Below are 23,219 nucleotides of genomic sequence, written 5' to 3' on the forward strand. Positions count from 1 at the left end.
AGAATTGTGCCTGGAAAAAAAAAAAAGAATTGTGCCTGGCAAACACTTGGTACATCACAGATTTAATGTTGAATGAAGGTACACCTGACTCAAGCCAGCTAGACTCACAAGAGATTGACAAAGAAATGGCAATAATAGCTTATTTATAAATGAATTGAAATGGTGAAGAGCAACAGAACATCTATGTTGGCTGGTCCATCTGTCCATTCTTTCTATAAGAAAATACAAGTAGAAAAACAGAATATAGCCAAGTTGCCTTGAAATCAAGATAAAGGAATTAGCTGTGAGTATATACTTCACGACTAGTCCCCTACAGCTCTAAGAGCATGCACATTTGTCTTCAGTGTAGAAGAGGCCCATCTGTCTCCCCTTCAAAAAGAATCCTGGAATAGTAACAAACGTGGATCAGGACTCCCCTGAAAATTCCTGGAGAAATTTTCTGGCTTTTTTTCCCCCTCTGATTTACATCCCCCTTTGGTTCACAATGAAGTTTCTTTCCTTAAAACTGATTCAAATATAATCAGTCAGATTCTACCTTGTCTTAATGGCATTCACATTCCTTTCCCATATTCTTCTGGTTACATCCTCTCACCAAGATTAGATTTCAGATTTTTTTCTGGTTTGTTTGTTTGTTTGTTTGTTTATTAACCAGAGGTACTGGGGATTGAACCCAGGATTTAAGCACACACTCTACCACTGAGCTATTTCAGACATTCTTGAAAAACTTTCCAATTACCCTTCTGTAGATTTTCAATGGCTTTGGATGATGTCTTGACAACTAATCTCATTATTTCCTCATTCCTTTCTCAGAGGGCAACAGTTTAAAGGGTACCCATTCTCTGCTGAGAGAGAAGTTTGCCAAATGAGTCTGTATATCTGTTCTGATAGACTTTTCTGGTAGGCTTTTAAAACCTATTTTGAAATAACTTTAGATTTACAGAAGAGCTGCAACAATCATACAAAGAGTGTTTTAAGGAAGGTCAATAAAAAGTTTTGAATGGGAACCAGTGATGTGGTGGAGGCTGCTTATGTAGGAATATAAGAACCAATTGTGCACATCTTTTACTAATTCAATCCAAGTTCAATAATGTCTTACTGGTACCTTAAAATTGGCCCCAATTTTACACAAGGGAGATTGGCGTATATTGCAAATCAGGGTCCCCTCATCCAGAGCTGGGGGTTAAACATTTAATAGCATAGCATGGGTCGGGACCACTGATAGGGAAGGCGATTCTGATGTATACAAATAGTGTTAAATCTGGATAATCCAGCCATGGTGTGAGAGGTGGGTTCAAGGAGTGAGAGACTGGAGGTAAGAAGGCCTTTGGAAAGCTGTCATGTGGTTCAGTTAGTAAACAATGAGGGTTTGGACTAGGAGTTCCTGAGGAAAGCAGCATTTTAATAACTGGACCTTGAAAAATGGATGGAATTTGGGTGGAAAGGTAGAAATAAGGGGAAAAGGCATTCCAGACAATGCAAACAGAGCGAAAGTGTGGAGGAAGATGTGCAGAGTGAAGAGAGAAAGTTATGTCAGTGGTTGGGGCTGGAGGGCAGAAGTTGTAAAAGAAAGGTCCTGGGGGAAGGGAGACCTGGACCAGATCATGGAGTCTTGCCTCTGTGCAAAGGAGCAGGGTCTCAGGGTCTTTTTTTCTGTACCTGTTGGAGAGGCAATGCCAGTCACGGATGCCACTGTGCTCTAGGAAACTCCTGTCATCCACAGGTAACAGAAGATCACAATGAAAAGGCGGTGCATAGAGGATTTTTAGGGCAGTAAAACTACTCTGTATGATACCACAGTGGTAGATACATTTTATTGTAAATTCATCCAAACCCACAGAATGTACACCACCAATAGTGAACCCTAATGGAAACTGTGAACTCTGGGTAATAATGATGCATCAATGTAGGCTCATGGATCATAAAAAATGTGCCACTCAGGTTGGGGGTGTTGATAATGGGGAAGGCTATGCATGCATGTCTCGGGGCAGGAGATATATGGGAAGTTTCTATACTTCCGCTCAGTTTTGAAGTGAACCTGAAACTGCTCTAAAAGTTAAAGCGATTATATTTAGGAGGAAAACAGTGGAGCTGGACTGGAAGCAAGAGACCAGGGAAGAACCTCTGACAGTAGCCCAAGTGGACAAGAATGATGGCCTGGATCAAGGCAGCAGTGGTGAGGCCAGGAGGATAAGATGAACCAGAGCCATTCTGGAAATCTAATCGATGGAACTTGGTGGGTAGTTGAATGAGGAAGATGAGGTCAAAGGGTAGGTGAATGGTGCCTTCAGTCCGTGTGGTTGGGGGACATACTGTGCTATGCAAGCCGTTCTGAGGATACATGCAGTAATACAGGAACTGGGAAATCCTCTTAAGGTTCTGGGATTCTGAGATTCTTGGGTAGCCTGCACAGAGTTGGATGGAGTGTGTATGTTAGTGTCACAGCTCAGCTGGGCTTGGGAAGGTGGGTAGGACTGAGGCTGAAGACAAACCAATTGTTTTTTGTACCACTTGTTCATTACCTGGAAGGGAAAGTTCACCAATTGTATCAAGAGGAATAGTTTTACATGATTAAAAAGATTCTGTTAAGTTTCCTTTATAATAAAAATACAGGTCAATTGTGGGAAAAATTTTGGACAATGTAGAAAATAATAAGAAAAAAATTAACCATAAACCCAACACCCAGAGGCAACTGCTATTAATGTTTTAACCATATATTCCTCCATCCTTTGTTTTATGCCTTTTAAAAAATACATCTGAGTAGGGAGGGTATAGCTTAAGTGGTAGAGTGCATGCTTAGCATACGCAAGGTCCTGGGTTCAATCCCCAGTACCTCCGCTAAAAATAAGTCAGTAAACCTAATTACCCCCCAAATTAATGAATCAAAAATTAAATTAAAAAATTTAAAAAATACATCTCAGATCATAGAGAACAGATTCTGTCTGTGTTATATGTGAAAGTAAACTGTCAGCTGATGAAAGGAATTTCCAGATAAAAAATAGGCCTGTACACCAGAAATTGACACAACACTGTAAAATGAATATACTTCAATTAAAAAAAAAAACAGGACAGGACTGTGGTGGGGGTGGGAGTACAAATATTTTACAGTGAGAAGTTATCCTTATCAGGAGCCCTTGGCAGGGACCATTCTTTTTTCCATCCTCAAGGGCTTGTGTAAAAGTCATATATACCAAATGAAGCCTGAGAATGAGCCAAACCAAAAAATCCTTTGGCTGCAGGGGAGGGCGGTGGTGGTTTTGGACCTGCTCTTACACACCCAGCTGCTGGGACCAGAGCAGAAACCTTGACAGCATTCACTTACTCATCCATTCATTCAGTTAATATTTACTGAGTCTATTATGTTCCAGATACATGGGATACAAGGGTGGTGAGTTTAGCTGTATGGACCCTGTCCCACAGTTGGGAGGGTGAGATAATCAGACAATAAACAAATAGATAATGTTGTGCTCAGGCCAGTGAGTGATGGGTTTATGAATGGCAGTTGGTTTGAGAGCAGGAGGAGCATCCTGAGAAGATGCCTGAGGGATCTTTTCTGATTTTGACCTTGCGTTTTTGGAAGCTAAGAAAAAAGGGTGGCGATGGAGAAGAATGAGATTGGTGCGGTTCTGGGCCTGAAGGAAAACACCCAGAATTCCCAGAGGCCTTGGGGAACCTGGGTGCTAGGGAGAGAAGTCAGGAAGTTTCTTAGAAACTGGACCAAGGGATTAGAGAATAGGGCTGGGGACAGAATAGGAACCCAGCTCCTAAAGGAAGCTCCATGAGCCAACAAATGACTCTGGAGCATTTACTGTGATCATTCATTTGCTCATGTGTTCACTCTCCAGGTGGAAACGGAGGCTTGCTCTGTGCCAAGCCCTGTGGCCAGAGTTAAGAGGTAACAGGGCAGAGTGACTCGGCCCACTGCCGGGAGCGTGGGGGCTGAGTGAGCACCATGAGCAAACAAAGCCCAGCCTGGAACCTGGCAGGTCTTTTGGCAGAGAGGACACCAGAGCTGAGGAATTTGAAGAAGAATTGGCCCTCAGGTAGGGGAGGGTGTGCTCAGTGGTAGAGCGCATGTCTAGCATGCACAAGGTCTGGGGTTCAACCCCCAGTACCTCTTCCAAATGTAAATAAATGAATAAACCTAATCCTTTACAAAAAGAAAAAAGAAGAAGAAGAAGTAGAAAGCATTGTAAGACAGCGAGGAGTGGGGGGGTGGAGGATGAAGAAGGTCAAAAAGTACCGACTTCCCAGTTATAAAATAAATAAGTCCTGGGGATGTAATGTACAGCATGGTGACTATAGTTAAGGACACCGTATTGTAGATTTGAAAGTTGCTAAGAGAGTAGATCTTAAAAGTTCTCATCACAAGGAAAAAAATTTGTAACTATGTATGATGAATGTGCACTAGATATTTGTGATAATCATTGTGCAGTATAAACATATAGCAAATGATCAAATCATTGTTATACATCTGAAACTAATATAATGTTATGTGTCAATTACATCTCAAAAAAACCCAGAAAATAAAAAAACAGTGAGATATGAGTTTAAAGTTAGAGATTAAAGAATATACTGAGGGCACACTTCAAGGTCACCTTGTCAAGACCAGCCAGGAAGCAGACCTGAGACCGACTGGCATGCCGTTCTCTGTCCTGTGTTCACCTCCCTTCCTCTTCAGGATGCTCAGTCCAGCTTGGAATATCTGATTCTTCTTGGTCCTGGTGCCCCCAGTTTGTTCTTGGAAGGAAAAGGGTGCTGGGCAACTCAGAGATGCTGGGACTCACCAAATCCTAGTCTCTACAAAGGGGAAACCGGCCTTAGAGGTGGAACTTGGACAAGAAAGAGGATCCCCCTGCCTGAGGCCAGGCCCAAGTCTCCTGCTTATTTAGAGAAGATGGAGTCTCCCCTCCTGCCAACCCTGAAGGAAGAGAAAGTTCTCCAAATCTGCCCTGCCGTTCATCTGAGCTGTCCATCTTGGGGGCTGCCTGGGATCTCCAGACTGAGCTGTAAAGTCAGAGTTTAATCTGAGAGGCCCGAAAGAGCTGCCTGTCCAGAAAAACATCCCTCTCATCTCACTGCCTTCTGGAGCCTGCCAGGGAGGACTAAATTCCCACCAAGGGCATCAGTTCTCTGGGATGATTCAGTTCTACCCAGAAGAATCCAATAAAAGGCTTTAGACATCATTCAGGGGCCTCTGGAATCAGGACACATTTTTGCCTGGATTAGAAGTCTGCCAGAACTAGGTTCCAACCTACCTCTCCCCGCTGTTCCCTCCAAAGCCCCTTCAGGCCTCCTGTACTTCCCAACACAGTCATGTTCTTCCCGCCCTTGCGCCACTCATGTTGTTTAACTTTGGCCCAGTCACTTGGCGTCTCTGGGACTGTCTCTTCCTCTATGAGAACAGCGAGCTCAACACTTACTTCCCAGAGAGATCACCCAGATCTAGGGCTCTGAATCCCGTCTGTGCTCAGGGCTCCAAATGCGTGACTCCAGCCCCAGCTTTCTCCTGAGCTGCAGATTCATGCCTCCAGCTGCCTGACTGAGCTCTCCTCTGGGATGTTTCAAACAAGCCCCAAGTCAAGTTCCTGACTATGTTCCTCTTCTAGGGTTTCTCATTGAAATAATAGCGTCATCATCCGCCTACGTTCAAGCTAAAAACCTAGATTCCTTGATTCCCTTTCCCTCAACCCCACATCCAGTCCACCACCAAGCCCTGCAGACACTATTTCCAAAGCATATTTCAAACTGGCCCCCTTCTCTCCAGCCTCATTGCCAGCACACTCATCCACAACCCCATCTCCTCTGCCTCCCTCCAATTTATTATCCCCAGAGCAGCCAAGTAATATTTTAAAAACACAAATCAAGTAGGGGAGGTGGTGTGTGCGTGGGGACAGAGGGTAGATGAGAAATCTCTGTATTGTCTGCTTAATTTTGCTGTGACTCTAACACAGCTTTTTTTTTTCTTGAAAGTTAATTAATTAATTAATTACTTTTAATGGAAGTCCTGGTGATTGAACTCAGGACCTCATGGATGCTAGGCATGTGGTCTACCACCGAACTATACCCCTCACTCCTAACAGGTTTAAAAATTAGTTTATTTTGAAAAATGCATCAGACCATATCATTCACTCCTCCTTTTAAAACCCTTCAAAGACTTCCCATCACTCTTAGAATAAAATCCAGATTCCAAGGCTGATCTGCATTTGATTCCCAGCGTGGCTTGTTCCACAGCCGTGTGATTTTAGGCTGGTTGCTTAACTCCACTATATCCTGTTTCTTTATTTGAGGAGTGGGTATAATTTTAAAAGTATCCACTTCCCAGGGCCGTTGTAAGGAGCAAATGAAGATATTTAAAGTGCTTAACACAGCAGCTGGCTCATATTAAGTCCTCAGTAAATAACTCAGTGCTCTTTAGTCAATAAATATTAACTCTTACTGTTATTAGGTTAAAAAAAAGATATTGGAGGAGGTTTCAAGAAGGAGGCAGTTAGTAATATCAGATAGAGAAGCTAGGACAGGAGGCAGAGGGTGGAGAAAAGGTCAAGGATTTGGCAGAGTCCGAGCAGAGCCTGGAAAAGGGGAGGGCAGAGCTATCAAAGAAGAGGAGAAGAGGAGAGGGAGGCTGGAGGTATGGAACATTCTCTAGGGACAATTGAAAAATAATAGAGCAGGTATTAGAAGAGAGAGGAAGAAGAAAACTGATTCAGGCTGCATTGAGAAAGTAGGAGAGGAAAGTTGCTGGGAGTGTTTGGTACTAGGGGACAGAGGCAACAGCATATTTTCAATCTGTCAAATATTAGCTCAGTTTGATACCATAAACCTTCACCTTTACTGTGCTGAGCCTGGGCACCCAGGGGAAACTGTTCTACAAATGAGGAGTGGGCACTAAAGAATGATTGTCTGTGGGTTAAGTGGTGACACAACTCAGCGTGGGAGGGACGAAAAAGGAGCTTAGACGGGGACTTAAATTTCAGAAGCCTGAGGAGCAAATGGCTAGAGAATGCCTGGCTCAGAGGCGGCTAGACGGTGGGAAAGACTCAGGGCTGGAGACACAGGTTGAAGAGCCATCAGTAGCAGGTGGTCACCAAAACCAGGCGAATGGATGGATACATGACCTACAGGAGGCAGGCGGCAGGGGAAGACAATCCAGGAAAGATGGAGGCTAGTGGAGAACAAGGCACAGAAGGAGAGGATGAGGGCATAGGGGAAGGTTAGGCTGTGGAAGCTTCACCAGGAAAATGTCTGTGGATGGAGTTGAAAGGGAACCCAGATCCATGCCCTGAATGTCTCAGTTAAGAAAAGGGTGTGGGGGGAGGGTATAGTGCAAGTGGTAGAGCACATGCTTAGCATGTGGGAGGTCCTGGGTTCAATCCCCAGTACCTCCTCCAAAATAAATAAATAAACCTAGTTACCCCCCACAATTAAAAAAAAAAACATAAGAAAGGAGTATGGACCACAGCTGAAGCCTTCTAAGTGGAGTGGTGGGGGCAGAAAGCAGATTTGGGTTGGTGGGGTGTGAAAGAGACTAGAAACAGTAAAGACTGCTTTCAGGAAGTTTGGTGCTATACTGATGGAAGGGTAGAGGGCAAGGGCTAAGGAGGCAGAAATTTTGTTTTTTTGTTGTTTTTTTCCTTTTTGGGGGAGGGTAATTAGCTTTATTTATTTATTTTTAGAGGAAGTACTGGGGATTGAACCCAGGACCTCATGCATGCTAAGCATGCACTTTACCACTTGAGCTATACCCTCCCCCAGGGCTTTGGTTTTAATTTTTAAATTTTTTAGCAGTGAACAAGCTAGACCAGACTTCAGGTGGGGAGAAGAGGGACAGAAAAAGGAGGATGCCTTTACACCAGAATGCCTGGAGCCCTTGTTATCTATGGCACTTAAAAAGACTTAAATAACCAGAAAATTATATGCACAAACCCTTCAACTGAACAGGGGTATTAATTGCATCTCTCTGTTGGCATCTGCTACTCCTTATCCACGGGGACAGAGAACATGTAACTGTTGTTATGTCTAAGTGTTTCATGCCTCCATGTTGCCAGCCCCGGAGTACTTTCTTGCAGCACCTCCAACCCTGATCTCCGGGCGTATTTTTAATATTATTACAAACAAGTCTTTCACTCTTCCTGTGAGCTTCCTCTCTCTCACCCTCTAAACTTACAGTTAACCAGTTCACACCTGAGCTCCCTCTGTACCTTCCATGCGATTCTTTGGTTGCCAGGGTCAAAGTGTGATTTATCTGGTCTGCTCCTTCCAGCCTTGATCTCCTGTTTTACCCATTCCTTGAGCCCAGGGCTGGACACAGGTAAATCGGTCCTTAATAGTCGAAGGGAAGGTAGTCACTTCTGCATCCTTCACAGCCTCGCCTTGATTTACTTGTTTTCTCATCTTTTCTCGCTTTCCGTCCACTGTGCCCGATGCCCTGGGAAACAGAATCCTCAACTTGGAAAGGGCCGAAGCGGTGGGGCGGGCCGGGCAGCCGGTGGAAGCACAGGAAGGAAGCCGGGGCGGGCAGCCTCCGGAGCGGCCGGCAGAGGGCGCGCCAGCACCGGGATTGGCAGCGGCCGCCGCTGGAAAGCGGACGTCGGCCTGGCTAGGGACACCCAGACTCGAGAAACTCACGTGGCGCCGGGTGGCGCGTGGGGACACTTGTGCTGCCCCGGGGAGTGCTGTCCAGGCTAAAAAATACGCTCTGCCCAGCTCCGGCCGCTTCCTCCGGGGGTCGGGTAGACCACTTCTGAAGCTGAATACTTCTGGGAGATTGCGGCACCCTGGCCGGACACCCGGGCTCCCGAGAAGACTGTGGCAAGCCTCTCACCAAGACTCGGTCTTCTCATCTGTGGAATGGTGACCATTTAATTGCTCAAGAAATACTGAGCGCCTATGTTGTGCCAGGCACTGTTACAGGCGTCAGGCGTAACTACAAGGCTCTTCTTGCTGTGGCGTTCATAGTCTAGTTGCGGAGGGTCGGGGGAGGGAATAGCTAAGTAAGCAAGTTCGTATTTCCAAAAATGTCATATATATACAAAAAAAAAAGGATGATGTGAGCAGTGATATATAAGCTGGTACTTGAAGAAGTCACCCTGAGAGAAACGGAGGACTTGTTATAAGCAGAGGAAACTGCCTTGAGTCCCAAGAGCCTGGCCAGTTGGATAAAAGAAAGAAGGTGGAGGGAGAAGCCTGGGAGAGGACAGGGAGCTGGAGAGGGAAGCTCCGCCCCACCGGGGACCGCAGCGCCCAGCACCGTGGTCCTTAAAACTATTCTCCGGTGGAAAACGTCAGAACAGCTGTGGTCTGTGGGGAGGTTGGCCCTACCTAGAAGGGTCTGGAGGGAACCTCCCGGTGCGAGGGAAAAAATGCCTCGATTAGGGTGTTGATTACATGGATGAACACATTTATCAAAACTCAGCGACAAGTTGTGCATTTTGATGTATGTCAATTGTACTTCAAAAACAAAATAAAAAGTGACAGTCCCCGGCTTGTGAGAGTAACCGTGAGCTGGGAAAGTCCAGCTAGCCCCGAGGGCTGATCCCGCAGGCCAATGTGTGAGGAGCATCCTCTAGGGAGAGGGTGGGGCGGACTGGAAGAAAGGCAAGGGCGGTCTTGAGGGTGTAGGTGAGCAGTGCCGCGCACAGCCAAGACAGGGGCTCCGGGCTCCGGTCCCCAACCCGGGTCGTCAGGGGCAACGTTGGAGCTGCGCGCCCCTGCCTCGCCCCTCCGCGCAGAGACCAGGTGGCGGTTGGGGAGCACCCAGCCCGTTTGATTTCCCGCGGCCGGTGGAAAGAGGCGGAGGGGGAGGGGAAAGAGGCCGTTGACCAATGGTTTGAGCTGGGGTCGGTCACGTGACGGCACGGGGCGGGGCCCAGGTGTACTTACAGGGCTGCGGGCGGGGGCCTGGGTCCCTGAGCGAAGTCTGGGAGGCGGGGCCGGCATGCGGGCCCGGGGGCTGTTCGGCTAGGATTGGCCTGTGGCCGGGAGGCGGGGCCTGCGCGCGGCGCAGCTGAAGGTTGCGATTGGCTTCCGCTCACGGCCCGCTGCAGGCGTGCGGGCGAGGCTCGGGGCGCGAGGACCGAGAGGCGCGGCGGGTTCGCGAGCCGGGGGGAGGGGCCGGGGCGGTGGCGGCGGGGGCCGGTACCGGACCCGGTGGGATGAGCGAGGCGGAGGCGGCGGTGGTGGCGACAGCGGCCCCCGCAGCGACGATGCCCGCGACGGCGGCAGGGGTGGTAGCGGTGGTGGTCCCCGTGCCTGCAGGGGAGCCACAGAAAACAGGCGGCGGGGCGGGTGGCGGCGGGGTCGGAGCCGCCTCGGGCCCTGCTGCTGGGACCCCTTCGGCGCCAGGCCCCCGCACCCCTGGCAACCCGGCAACGACGGCCTCGGGGACCCCCGCTACCCAGGCCCGAAGTCGGGCGGACAAGCCGGTGCTGGGTGAGGGGCGGGGCGCGCGCCAGGACGGCTCTGGCGGGTTGGCGGGCTGGGGGAGGGGCATCTTGGAGCCCGGCAGGGTCCGGAAAGCTGAAGGCCGGTCTGGCCCAGAGGCTCAAAGGACTCCCTAGGCTGGGAGCAGCGGACTGAAGTGGGTTCCCCTGGTGGGAAATCCTGCCGTATCTTTCTGGGCGGTAGGGTATGGTGGGCAGGCCCAGTTAGTGTCTGGCCACGCCCCGGGGGCGGGAGACAGCCTTGCTGACTCGGGTTAGTACTCCGTAAATCTCTGAGCCCGGCAGGAAGGTGCACTAGGGACCCTTACATTGGGAGGGCTAGAAAGATCCTCAGTTATGACTTGAGGGCGGAACTTCGTGGACCAGGTGAGTACCTGGTTCTAGGTGAAGGGCCTGGATTTGTAGGATATGAGGAACATGCCTTAGAATCGAAGAGTTTTCAAAGCCTGAGCCTCGCTCTGTGGGCGCTTCCATTTAGTGGAACTTAAGAATGCCTTGAAGCTACTGGGTGAAACCTGGTTGGCGTGAGTTAAGCTTAATAGGTAACAGGGAGGTAGGTTAGATTTTTGGAGTGTCTCAAAGCTGAGTGCAGCTCCATCTCTTCCCCCATCTTACTGCCCCCACTGCATCTTTGCCTGGCAGCAATCCAAGTCCTGGGCACTGTCAAATGGTTCAACGTGCGGAATGGTTACGGATTCATCAACAGGTATCTGAGGAACCCAGGGAGGGGGTGGAATGGGTCTCTTCCAAAGTGGCCTGTAAGACTGGACATCTTCCCAACCTCATCTCTATCCCTACCAAGGCACATGGTTGCAGTGTCCAGCTGACACTGATTGTAAGTCTTTAACCACAGCACAGATGTGGGCAAGATGAAGCCTCCTCCACATCTTCAAGGGCAGCAGAGGGTTAATGATCTAGGAAGTTGACAAACCTGGCTCAGCTTGTCTGTGTCACCTGGTTTAGTTTGCCACCACCTTTGGGGCAGAATGTACCTGCTCTCCGTGCCTCTGGGCTGGAATCCTCACTAATTTCCTGTTTCGGGCAGCACACATAGTATTCCCATAACTCATAAGGGAGCTTAGAGAGCTGTTAGCTCATTGAATCCCCCACCTGATGGAACTGAGTCCGGTGGGGGTTGGGGGAGGAAAGCACCAGCCCAGCCTGCGGATGCTGCTTTCCTTCAGTTAGGCAGCCCCGCTCCTTCTGGCACTGGGAGGGGCTGTGGTGGCAGATTCTGGGATTCTGAGCTGAGGTCTCCCCCAGTGGGCCCTTCCGCAGCCCAGGCACCCTGCCCAGCCCAGCCCTCCTGGGAGGCCCTGGTTCCCTCTTAGCAGGCTGACCTTTGTGCAGATCCAAGTGCTTTAAAGCTAGAACACTTGTTCTAGGGAATGGTCCCTCTCTAATTCTGGAAACTGAAGACTCCTGGGGAGTTCTGAAGGAAAACCTCTCCATCCCCCCCCCCATTGGGGTGCTAGGATAAACTGGAGTGATGGGCAAGGTGGTGACAGAATGATTGAACAATCGCTCACCCTTGATCTTTTGGTGTGCTGAGAGGGGGCCTGACCCTGGGGTTAACCTCCAGGCTGAAAATAAAGTTTTGTGGCTATTTGGAGCCAGTTCTTAACATGTCCCCTCCTCAAACTTGTTCTGCACTTCTACCCCTGTCTCTACTTTTCTTCCTCCTTGACTGTAGAAGAAAGGAAACAGGGTGGAATTTTCCACCCGTGATGTGGGTTGGGGAAGCGGGGTTGCTGGCTAGGGACAGTTACACCCAGCACTACCCGGTTCTAAGGTGTCCCGGGGTCGAAGGTGGCGTGCTCAGCAGGTAAAAGCTGGCCCAGCTCCTTCAAGGTGCCTTTGCCTCCCCCTGCTCTGCCTTTTCCTGATGAAGCCCAGGTTTTTCATGGAGGCTTAGGAATATTCTTTTCACCCCATCTTCGGGGGGGCCCAGTCTAACCTCAAGTAGCCACATAAGGTGGAGAGGATGGGCCCTTGGAGCTTAGGAATGGGCAGCTTGAGAGGCTTCAGTGGAGGTGAGCGCCTCATCAAAGTCACCCCTAACAACCCATCCTGTTCTGCAGGAATGACACCAAGGAGGATGTCTTTGTTCACCAGGTAAGAGCTAGGTTGGCTTTCCAAGGGCAGGAACCCACCCTCTTTGGCCTTCATTATTCTGAGCAGCATAGATCATGTTTCTCCAGCTTTTACCTGGAAGCAGCATGCCCCCCAGGAAATAGTTTCCCCCTCCATCTGCCCCAGGTGCCTGTATTCACTGCATTGGCCCCACTTGTGCTGGGTTGTCTGCAAGAAATGTACCTGTTGCCCCTTGGGCATCACACGCCAGGACCTGTTAACACCCTGGGAATTAATCACAGACGGTGTCCGTGGGAAGGGACGCAGGCCAGTGCTACTTGGATGCACTAGTTCTCAAAGTGTGGTCCCTGCACCAGCAGCATCACCTGCCAGCCAAATTCTCAGGCCTACCTCAGACCTAGCCAATCAACCTGGCCTGGCGGAGCGGCCAGCAGTTTGTATTAATGAGCTCTCCAGGTGATTCTGATGCACACACAGTTTGAGAACCACTGCTTTGGTGGAAAGCGCTTTCAGTGGGATTGAGGTAAGAATAGTATGTTTTACCCACTTTGCAACTTAAGACTATCTTGGCTTTTTGTCCTGCTTCCGAGTTCATGTTTCTTGCTCCCCTTCCTGAAATCCCTGAGCAGTCAAGGGAGGAGGGAATGTGTGCTGGGGATGGTGGTAACTGCACAATTGAGCTGAGGCCCCTAGTTGATAGCTTTTCCCCCGCTAAACTTTGACTCCCTTCTCCTCGCTCTGCCCTCCAGCCTAGGCCCACCAGTAAAACGCTGAAAAGAAAAAGTTGGGTGGGGGACCCGCGGGGCTGTGGGACTCCCAGCTTGCTGTCTTCACCTTTCTCCCACCCTTTCCCTGACCAGACAGCTATTAAAAGAAACAACCCCAGGAAGTTTCTGCGCAGCGTTGGAGATGGGGAGACTGTGGAGTTCGATGTTGTGGAAGGAGAGAAGGTTCGGGAGCTGCGGTGGGATGCAGAGTCCACCAAGCTGTGGGCAGGCGGCCTGGAGGGCCCCCAGGCTCTGGCCTCCTGAGGCCAGCTCTTCCCTGGCCAGACAGCCCAGGCTGTGGGCTCAGGACTTGTCCTCACACAGACATTGTCATCCTTAACACTCTTGCCACTCTATGGGATGTCCTAAAGAACGTGTCCCTGTCACCAATCAGTAACATCTGAGTTTCTTTGTAGTTCACCAAGCACTCCCATGTCTTTTCTCCATCAAGGGCCCTGGACCACCGTTTCCTCTCAGAGCCAGCCCTCCATGAGGGCGAGGCTTGCCAGTCAGCCCTTTTTCTCCACCTCTACCCCTACCTCCGGTCTAAACCTTAAGAGGGTCCAGTAAGCAGCTGCTTCAAAAGGACCAGTGGCAGATGTGGCCCCTCCTAGAAGGGTCCGAACACCCACTGCTGTTCCCCTACAGGAGGGTGGAAAGAACTAGAAGTTAGAGGAGCTGGGGGAAAGCTGGAGAGGGGCCTTTAGCTGGAAGGACGGGAAGACCAGGACTCAAAACTGTGAATGTTGTGCATCTGTCACTGGAGCAACTTCTCACCAGTTCCTCTCCACCTCCTAACCAGGGTGCAGAAGCGGCTAATGTGACTGGGCCTGGAGGTGTGCCCGTGAAGGGCAGCCGCTTTGCCCCCAACCGACGTAGATTCCGCCAATTCATCCCCCGGCCCCGCCCAGCTGCCCCGCCACCCATGGTGGCAGAGGCTCTGTCAGGCGGGACAGAGCCATTCAGCAAAGGGGAGCGAGCTGAAGACCCTGGGCAGCGGCCCAGACGCCGCCGCCCATTGCCCTTCTTCTACCGCCGGCGCTTTGTGCAAGGCCCTCGGCCCCCCAACCAGCAGCAGTCCACCGAGGTGAGGGGAACTGGGAACATGAGTCCTGGGAAAGGAGCGGGAGTGGGTGAGGCTGGAGACCAGAGTCCCCAGGGGAAGTGGAAGGGTGGGCTGGGAAGAACTGGTGGTGCCCCTGGGCTCACCTGGGCCTCTGTGTCCCCAGGGTACTGACGCGGTAGAACCCAAAGAGACAGCTCCGTTGGAGGGGGACCAACAGCAAGGAGATGAGCGGGTCCCCCCACCCAGATTCAGGCCCAGGTACCGAAGGTAAGCCCGCCTCTCCTGGGTGCCTCTTCCCCTTCGCCAGCCTGGATGGGGACAGGAGGATGGGAAGCAGGAAGGGCCTGAAGCTAGGGTGAGGGGGCTGGGTATCTGAGCCATTACTGCTTAGGTGCCCAGGTGGAAGCAGGCGCCCCTGGGGTGGGGTGGGGATGGGGAGGCTGGCTAGTCTACCTCTGCTGGGGGGTCCTAGCAGGCAGGAACTTAGTCCACACTGGGCTCCTGTCCCTTCAGTGTCTTCGCTTCTCTCTCCAGGCCTTTCCGCCCCAGGCCCCCCCAGCAGCCTACCACAGAAGGTGGAGATGGTGAGACCAAGCCCAGCCAAGGCCCCACTGACGGTTCCCGGCCTGAGCCCCAGCGCCCACGAAACCGCCCCTACTTCCAGCGGAGACGGCAGCAGCCCCCTGGACCCAGGCAGCCCACAGCCCCGGAAGTAAGGACCTTGGACTGTCGGTAGAGGGTGTGAGTAGCAGAGGAGAAGGAAGGAAAAGGCCAACTTCTCCCTCTCCCTTCTGCCCCACTTCTATCTTCTTTGCTCTTCCATTTCCACTCTTTGTGCCCCTTCTCCTGGCCCTGCTCCCAAAAGCTAGTCCTGCTGGGCCCACCCCTGGCAGGCACCCCCACCCACCAGGAAACTCCAACAGAGACAATCAAGCCTATGTCACCCTCTGCAGACTCGCACTCAGCTCTGCTTGGGGCCATAGCACCAGCTCTTGGATGTGAATTGGGGGAGGAACGGGAAGAGCAAAGGGAGGAGAAAGTTGATGTTGAGAGCTCCAAAAAACCAGACGGTCTCAGTGCACCACCTTGTTCTCTCTAGACCTCAGCCCCCATCAACAGTGGGGACCCCCCAACCACCATACTGGAGTGATTCCAACTCAAAGGACACCCAGAGCCACCATCTGGTGAGTGGCTGCCTGTGGGAGGCACAGGCCCATGTCAGGTACCAAGAGGGTGGGGGACTGGGAATGACAAGTTGCTGGTGGTGATTCTTCCATCTCTTTTCCTCTCAGGTGTATCTGCCAGTTTTTCCAACTGACCTGTATCTTACCCAGCACCTCCCTCCCCCCTTTCCCATAATTCATGACATCGAAACACCAGCTTTTCCCCTTTTTCCTTGAGACTCAGGAGGGCCAAAGCAACAGCCTTTTTTTCCCCCTCTCTCCCTTACCAAGGGTTGAAGGAAGGGAATCGATCCTTCTTGTTCAGAGGCACCAACTCCCTCCCCTAAATCAGGCTGAGAAGGAACCAGCCAGCTCTTACCTCCTTCTGGTTGTTTTTCTTTCTCACCCCAGTTTATTTTTTGTTTCCCTGCTACCCCCTACCTCTGAAGTCATTTTATGAACTGTCGTGTGCCACCTGAGCCTCCAGTAAAAACAAAAACAGGCTTTCCTGTTGTCTTGGTCTCTGCCTTTTTTCTGTTTGGAGCCTGAGGGAGCCTGGCTGGTAACTTGCTGTAGAAGTTGGGGGAGGAGGATGGGGGGCGGTGGGCAGGGCCTGCTCTCCAGCTCTTGTTCCCCATTTCTAGCTGGGTGGCTCTGTACAGATGCTTTCATCCCTGTGAGTCCCTTTTCCCATCTGTGAAATGGGCTATGACCTCCTGGCAGAGTTGAGTGTTTCCTGAAGTGCCTAGAGCAGCGTCTGGCACTTCTGGCCACAACTTAACTGAGCATTTACGACTATTAATAAAAGCAGTGACTAAAACTGTCAGTGGGGGCGTGAGTGACAGCACCCAGAGGATTCTGCAGCCTTGAACTAAGGCAGGATGGAGAGGAGGCAGGGTGTGGGGTGGTGGCCATGGTCCCATCTTGGGTACCTCCACACAACAGGACGCTCATCTCATACAGTGACTTTATATACGGATCTCTATATATACACATTTAGTACAACAGACTTTAGGTTTCTTCTCCCTGCCCCCTCTTTTTTCAAACATATACAAAAATATCTGAAGGCTCCTCCCAGCCCCGTGTTCACAGGCAGCCTTTCAAATCCCTCTTTCCCTTAGTTGGTCAAAAGCCTGTGGGTACAACACTCTTCCAGGACGGGAGAACAGGAAAGAGCTGGGGCCCCCACCTGGCAGCCTTGGGGAGCAGCTGGGGTGTGGCCCAGAGCCCTGAGTCTAGAGGGGAGCCCGCTGTCCCTTCCTCTGACCACGCGTGAACGCATGTTCCCTCCTGCCCTGGAAGGCTGAGCGAGAGGACTGAGCTTGCAGTGAAGGAGATGAGGTTAGACCCTGGGGTGGGGGCGGGGTGGGGAGGTGCACCCTTTGCCCTGGAGAAGTCAAGACAGACCCCCTGTCACCCAGAGCCTATGTGGCAAGAATTCAGAGAAAGTGTCAGAGTGGGAGGAGTCCCAGGTGGCAAGAACTGGACTTCTCCAGTCCTGCTTCAGTTCACCCTGGCCAAAAAGTCAGTCCTAGCACCTCCCCTCCCCCTCCTCCAGCAGGGGGCGGAAGTATCTGGGAGCTGAGGTTGGGCGGGGGTGGGGGTGGCTATGGAGGAAGGAGAAGGTGAGAGGGGAGAATGGGCCATCCCGTGGCCACAGCCTAACCACAACACATAAATAATCCAAGAGTCACACGAGGGGAATGAGGGTGTGCTCAGACCACCCTTCCCTCCAGCTTCCCCATTCCACCAGGCTGCAGGGGTTTTCTCCACCCTGGAAGTAACGGGGAAGAGAGGGTTAAAGTGCTGCAGAGGAAAGGAGGGGGGGTCTCTGGGCAGGTCGAGAGAACTGGCTCTCCCACCCCATCCTGGCCCCTCAGTCATTCTCATCTGGCCCTAAGTACTCAAGTTCTGTGCTGGGTTTCACCTCCTGCTCTAAAAGGGAGGGTGTCCGGCGGAAGGCGGCTGAGATCTGGTCAAACGTCCGGCCTCGGGTTTCAGGCACTTTTAAGAAGGTGAAGATGAAGAAGCCAAGCAGGAGGACCGCAAATAGAAGGAAGACATAGGGACCCATAGCATCCTGGGACAGTGGAGAAAGAAGTGTTGACAGAGAGGAGGGAACCGGTGGTCTCAGGCAAGCCAGGGACTAAAGACCTTCACAGGGAGCTAGGATACTGCACAACGCAGGTGGCTCCTTTGCAGGGCGAGGGAAATTACCACGAGAACTTAGTGATAAAAGGATTCTCTGAACCCCAATTCTCCTAGCGTTGTCCTCTCTCACTACATCCTGAGTTACTTCACTCAGAGTGGCTTCCCAGCCCTTTGCAGTATTAATGTGAAGGTTATCATTTTATTTCTAGTCTAAGTTATGCCACTACTTTATTTTGAAGACACCTGTTATCCAATCTAGTTCAGCTCCCTTCTTTACTTTGATCTTTCTGGCAGAGTACTTGGTCTTCAGAACCCACATGATCCACCAAAGTGACCCCTAGACTGTCTGTAGGTGGGGGATACACTGGCTGGAAATTGGGCTAACTATGAAATTGCCCTTTTCTGGCTGACAGGGAGATGGGGGCAGGGGACCTACCGCAACATACTGGAAACCCATGCCAATGATGAAGTTGCATGTCCAGTTGGAGAAACCAGCCACAGCCATGGCTGCCGGGCGAGGTCCCTGGCTGAAGAGCTCGGCCACGATGAACCAGGGGATAGGGCCAGGGCCAACCTCAAAGAAGGCCACAAAGCCAAAAATGGCCATGATGGAGACATAGTTCATGGCTGGAACCCGCTCCTAGGAGCCAGGCAGGGAGGGTGGAGAATTCAGGTCACATCTTTCTGGATCTTCCTTTTCCCTCAACCCAGCAAAGTGGCATCTACCACTCCCAGCTGCTCAGGGGGGTGGGAGGGGGTGCTGTCCCCCTTGGTTAGAACAGGCCCTTGAGCACTTGACATTCAGCTGGCCACCCTGTGCTGATCCAGGGCTGAGGGAACATACGGTCGGTCTCTCTGCTCTTAGGGCTATCAATTCCCCCTCGGTTCTAGAGCTGAGAGTTTAGAAATTACTTTTCCTGAGGCCAGACAGTGGCTCTCCTACCTGGCTGCCAGGATTGCACTCCACCCTCCTCCCAGGGCAGGAGGAAGTGCAGCCTGGGTCCCCCGGGAGCACACACCCATAGTCCTGGCACACGGCTGACCCCAGGGTGGAAGGTATGGACGTTGAGGAATGGCCCTGGCTGCCCACAGAGCCTCTTGGGGCAGTTCCCACGGTTTGGGCCGCCGTCCCCTCCCCTCTCCCCAGGTCTCACCAGCAGAAGCAGAGCCACAGTCATCAGGATGGCACAGCCACACATTCCTGCCAGGCCCAAGAGATGCAGTGTCCGGCGCCCAGCCCGTTCCACCAAGAACACCTGTGGGGAGAGCCAGGGCTTACGAGGGGCCTTCAGGGCTCAGGAAGTGGGAGGGATGGGTGGATGGGATGTGAAGCCTGTGGTGGGAGCCCTTCCAGAGGCCAGCAGTTACCGAGACCAAGGTGAAGACCGTGTTGACCACACCGGCTCCTATGGTGGCATAGGCTGGTTGCCCTACCCCTGCTGTCTCGAAGATGCTGGTTGAATAATAGAAAACCTAGATGTAAAGGAGAAGAAAAGGAGATGGTGGGGCTGTCCCTTCCTCCCTGGCAACCACACCAAGCTGAACTGACCATGCATTTTAACAGATGGGGCTTGCCCCCTTCCTCCCTCCTCTTGGGCCATTCCTTAACCCTTGCCCTTCCTGGAGGCTGCTGCATACTTACTGCATTGATGCCTGACAGCTGCTGGCTCAGCTGCAGCACAATTGCAATGACGAGGGGCTGCCGATGGGTGTGGCTGCCCAGGAGCTGGAGCAGGGACAGTGGCCGCTCACGCTCCAGCTTCCGTTTCTCCTCCTTCAGCTCTGCCAGTGCTCCAGACACGTCAGCCCAGCCTGTCAGGCGCTTCAAACCTGGAGGTGAAGAGGGTCAGGCCTGAGAGAGCAGGCAGGGTCTGGGAGGAGGACAGGTGCTAGCAAGATGGCGTGGAAGCTCACTCTTTCTGGCGGGTCCCTCCAGGTTCCGGATGATGTACAGGTAGCGGGGGCTTTCTGGGCAGAAGGGCAGCAGGACCAGCTGTAGGAGGGCAGGCAGCACTGTGATGCCCAGGAGTACTGGCCATAGAGTGGCAGTGCCCAGCATGGACTCCAAGCCCAGCACCTGTGGGAGAAGCGTGGGAGGGAGGGCAGGCCATTCAGCCTGTCCACAGAGCCCCATCCCAACCCCCTGCCTAGCCCCCCAGGAGGCCAGGTTTAGTCACCTGGGCAATCAGAATGCCAATAACGATGGCCAGTTGGTTGAGTGTCCCCAAAGCGCCCCGAAGGTGAGTCGGGGCGATCTCCCCCACGTACATGGGCACCAGCCCTGATGTCAGCCCTGGGCAGAGGGAAGGAGAGAGATTGTAAGGGCAGCTGCCCACTCCTATTCCCCAGCCCAGGGAGAGGGAGGGAGATCAAGGCATGGAGCAGGACCAGAGCGCCCGGGGTACCTGAGTAGGCGCCAATGAGGAACCGTCCAAGAATGAGCATCTCGTAGGAGGCAGCCGTGTTGGCCAGGCCCATGAGGGCGCCCCCCACCACCGCCAGGCTGTTGTTGACCAGCATCGCCCTCTTCCTGGCAGGCAGAGTGGGGCTGTGAGAATTTGGCCCCCATGCTGTCTCCCTTCCTATTCCCCCACCCTTGCCCTCCAGCCCCATACCTTCCCAGCCACTGAGAGATGATACCAATCAGGAAGGAGGAGATCATGCCGCCCACAGAGAAGATGGCCACGGAAAGAGCCCAGAGGGTGGTGAGGGTGCCTGGGGGGATGGAGCCTGGTCCCTCGGGCCCCTGCCTCCCCAGCCACGTCTCATTGTAGCTCTGTTCAATCACCTGGGGAGACAGCACGCCGATGATTCCCTGCCAACGCCTCCTTCCCTACTCACCCCCAACACCCCCTGCCTTGTTCAGGCACCCCCCCCATTCTGCGGGTGGTAGCCCCCTCACCTTCTGGGGGGCATTGATGACCCCAATGTTGTAGCCAAACTGCAAGGAGCCGAGCACAGCAGAGAACACGGCGAGGACCAGGGTCCCAGTGACTTGCTGCTGAGGGGGCTCCCCATCCTGGGCAGGCGGAAGCAGAGAGGAGGCATGTCACATGGAACCATGGCTTCTTTCCTTCCTCCAGGGGCCCAGGCCCAGTGGGAGCCTTAAGGTTCTGGGTTCCATCCAACATGTTGGGTGAGGGAAAGTGGGCCATATTAGGAATCATTGGAAGATCTCAGTGTAAACAAGAGCAGGAAGAACCTGAGAGTACCAAGGCATGGAGGAGAAACTGATGTGAGTCCCGCAGGCAGAGAAATGTTTGAGGACCTGAGTCTCATAATTCCTCTGTGACCTTGGGACACGCTTGGCCTTAAGAGATCTGAGTTTGGGTTTGTGTGACCTTGGCTAAGTCACTTCCCTACTCTGGACTGGGGAGATAGATAAGGGTGATGTTGCCTGCTTTGCCTACCTGTCAGTGAAAGTGTGAAAAGCGAAATCAAATGTTAACAATGTTAACGGCATCCCCAACAACGCTGGTTTTATAAAGTGACAAATTCATTATCGTCATCAGCCTCTGTCCTCTTTTCCTCTTTTCTGCTGGCTCCTGGAAGCCCCCAACAGGCTCAAGAAGGGCAATTCCCAAAAGGACATCACGGTCATTCCTCCGGGCCTGTGTTCTTGTCTGTCTCCTCCCTGGCCTCCCTTCCCCCTCTAAGCTCCGACGAAGGGCAGGGGGCCATGCCGGCTTTTGCCTGGGAGAGCCTTGCCCAGGGGATGGGGGCGGGAAGGTGGTGTGAGGGGCGGTGGCGGTGGTGGCTGATCGCTGGCGGCACAGACTGTCTCCAAATGGAAACCTGAGCTGGGGGAGGGAGGGCTGACACTCCCCTCTAACCCTCCACCAACCATGGGGCCGAGGGAAAGTTCAGCGTCCTGGAGGACTGCCAGGAGTGGGGGTGGGGGTGCCTACGGAGAGCCTCCGGTCCTCGAAAAACTGCGGGCGATCCGGGACAGACCGACAGCTTCTGGAGGGCAAGACCTGCCGGGGTCTGTTTCTCAAGCTGGATGGAGGGCAGGGTGTTCCCGATCCTGGCTCAGCGCGCCGCAAACTAGAGAAGCGGGCGAACCCTGGACTTGAAGAATCCAGCTACGGCCCGTGTGTCTCCGAATGGTTCCCCAAACCCACTCTGTCTCTTGGAGGTATTGGAATCCGACAGTCACGGGTTGTCCTGCCCTGGTATAAATAGCCAGTCCTCCACCCCCACCCCCTGCGCCTGAGCAAGGACCGCCCCCTAGCTGACCCCAACCGCGACCCCAGCCCGAGAAAAGCGGGACCCGTGTCCCCGTCCTGCCCCAACATGCTAAACCCTACTTCGGAGCCGATCTGTTGAAAGCCCGATGGCATCTTGTCTTAGGAGCTGGAGACGCCAAGAGCTGCCGTAGACAAGAGGGAGGCGACTGGGGGTCTGCGGCCCCAGGCTGGCGGACAGAGGGCGCGGGGGTGACGGGGGTCCCGGAGCGATGTGCGGAGGGCCGGCCCGGCGGGACCCACTGTTACAGCCCAATAAGCCAGAGAACAGCTCCTGGGTTTCTGGCCGAGCTGGGCTGGGGGCAAAAGACCCGAAGAGCCCCCGTAGCCCCCAGGGCCACGCCTTTCACAGCACCCATTGGCCAGGAGCCCGCACACCCCAGAAGGCCACTCCCCCCCGAGCTTGGGTCTGAGAGTTTGGCAAGAGCTGTTGGGTTGGCCAGTGAGGCCACGCCCCTCAGCGTGCCCGGCGAGACACGCCCCTCGGGTTCCCGCCAACCTTCCGCCGGGAAGTTTTGAGAGAAAGGTCCTGGGAGCCCGGGAATCTGTTCTCCTTAGTGTGAAGACTCCGCCCAAAGTTCGCGGCTGAAGGAGCGACTTCAAAGCCCTGCGCGGTGGCTTGGGACGGCGGGGTCCGAGAGGAGGGGACGGGCCAGGTACACTTGTCCAGGAGAGAACTTGGACAGCCCAAGACAGAGCGCGAGCAGGCGCGCGGGGTAGGTGCAGAGCAATGGCCTGGAGTAACCTACATGGTTATTTTTAGCTCCCTCGTTGGGAGACGCCAAATGTCAGGTCCCGGGTGTCCCGGCCTGTCCTGGGTGGGGGAGGTCAGGGAGATGGAGCCTTAAAGGGTCCACGACTCGCTTCTCACGCGGAGATGGCCCGGGTGACAGGAAATTCCTTTTCCTGGGCGTTGGGTGTCTGGACTCGGTGGTCGTCTTTCCATGCATACCTGCTCCAGGCACTGCCTTTCTAGCCCTTCCCCTATATCCGTTGCCCACGTTGGTTCCTGGGGGCGGCCCAAGGGACAGGTGATCACATCAACTACGTCACCACCCCTGAGGTCCCTGAGCTGCCAAGAATGTGCTGGCGGCGTGGACGACTTGGACACGCTTTCTGGAGGCCACTCCAAGTTTGAATCCCCAGCTAAATCCTGCCCAGCGAGGACGGCGCGACCTAGAGTTGGCGCGTCGGGAGAGCAGTGGAACACAGTACAGAGAGCGCACGGCTCGGAAAACCGGCCTCAAAAAGCGCGAGGCTGTAGTGCCACCTGGAGGGAGAGAGTGGATCCG

The 23,219-nt window shown here is 53.1% G+C and overlaps 2 protein-coding genes and 1 long non-coding RNA gene across 4 annotated transcripts; 1 reads left to right on the plus strand and 2 right to left on the minus strand.

The window, feature by feature from the left end:
- Positions 1-46: 46 nt before the first annotated feature.
- LOC116279763 (uncharacterized) lies at positions 47-10,405 on the minus strand. Its single transcript, XR_012060241.1, has 5 exons — positions 9,880-10,405; positions 8,626-8,840; positions 8,199-8,425; positions 4,596-4,797; positions 47-212 (listed from the first exon to the last, which is right to left on the minus strand). It is a non-coding gene; the product is annotated as an uncharacterized lncRNA (long non-coding RNA).
- On the plus strand, positions 10,096-16,033 carry YBX2 (Y-box binding protein 2). Its single transcript, XM_006218833.4, has 9 exons — positions 10,096-10,428; positions 11,082-11,145; positions 12,521-12,554; positions 13,394-13,483; positions 14,103-14,387; positions 14,530-14,633; positions 14,901-15,078; positions 15,466-15,550; positions 15,659-16,033. Exons 1-8 carry the CDS (start codon positions 10,152-10,154, stop codon positions 15,514-15,516), a joined length of 1,083 nt encoding a protein of 360 aa, XP_006218895.3. The 5' UTR covers positions 10,096-10,151; the 3' UTR covers positions 15,517-15,550; positions 15,659-16,033.
- A 449-nt stretch (positions 16,034-16,482) lies between these two features.
- On the minus strand, positions 16,483-22,293 carry SLC2A4 (solute carrier family 2 member 4). 2 transcript variants are annotated; one of them, XM_072940448.1, is made up of 11 exons: positions 21,991-22,293; positions 20,583-20,699; positions 20,296-20,468; positions 20,086-20,210; positions 19,858-19,973; positions 19,595-19,757; positions 19,323-19,510; positions 19,049-19,153; positions 18,835-18,936; positions 18,117-18,320; positions 16,483-17,303 (listed from the first exon to the last, which is right to left on the minus strand). In XM_072940448.1, exons 1-11 carry the CDS (start codon positions 22,021-22,023, stop codon positions 17,220-17,222), a joined length of 1,410 nt encoding a protein of 469 aa, XP_072796549.1. In that variant the 5' UTR covers positions 22,024-22,293; the 3' UTR covers positions 16,483-17,219. The 2 variants fall into 2 exon arrangements, with proteins under 2 accessions (XP_072796549.1, XP_006218865.2); XM_006218803.4 differs by having other exon boundaries at positions 16,483-17,609.
- Between the last annotated feature and the right edge of the window lie 926 nt (positions 22,294-23,219).

This window comes from Vicugna pacos, chromosome 16 (assembly GCF_048564905.1).
Source record: "Vicugna pacos chromosome 16, VicPac4, whole genome shotgun sequence".
Taxonomy (NCBI): domain Eukaryota; kingdom Metazoa; phylum Chordata; class Mammalia; order Artiodactyla; family Camelidae; genus Vicugna; species Vicugna pacos.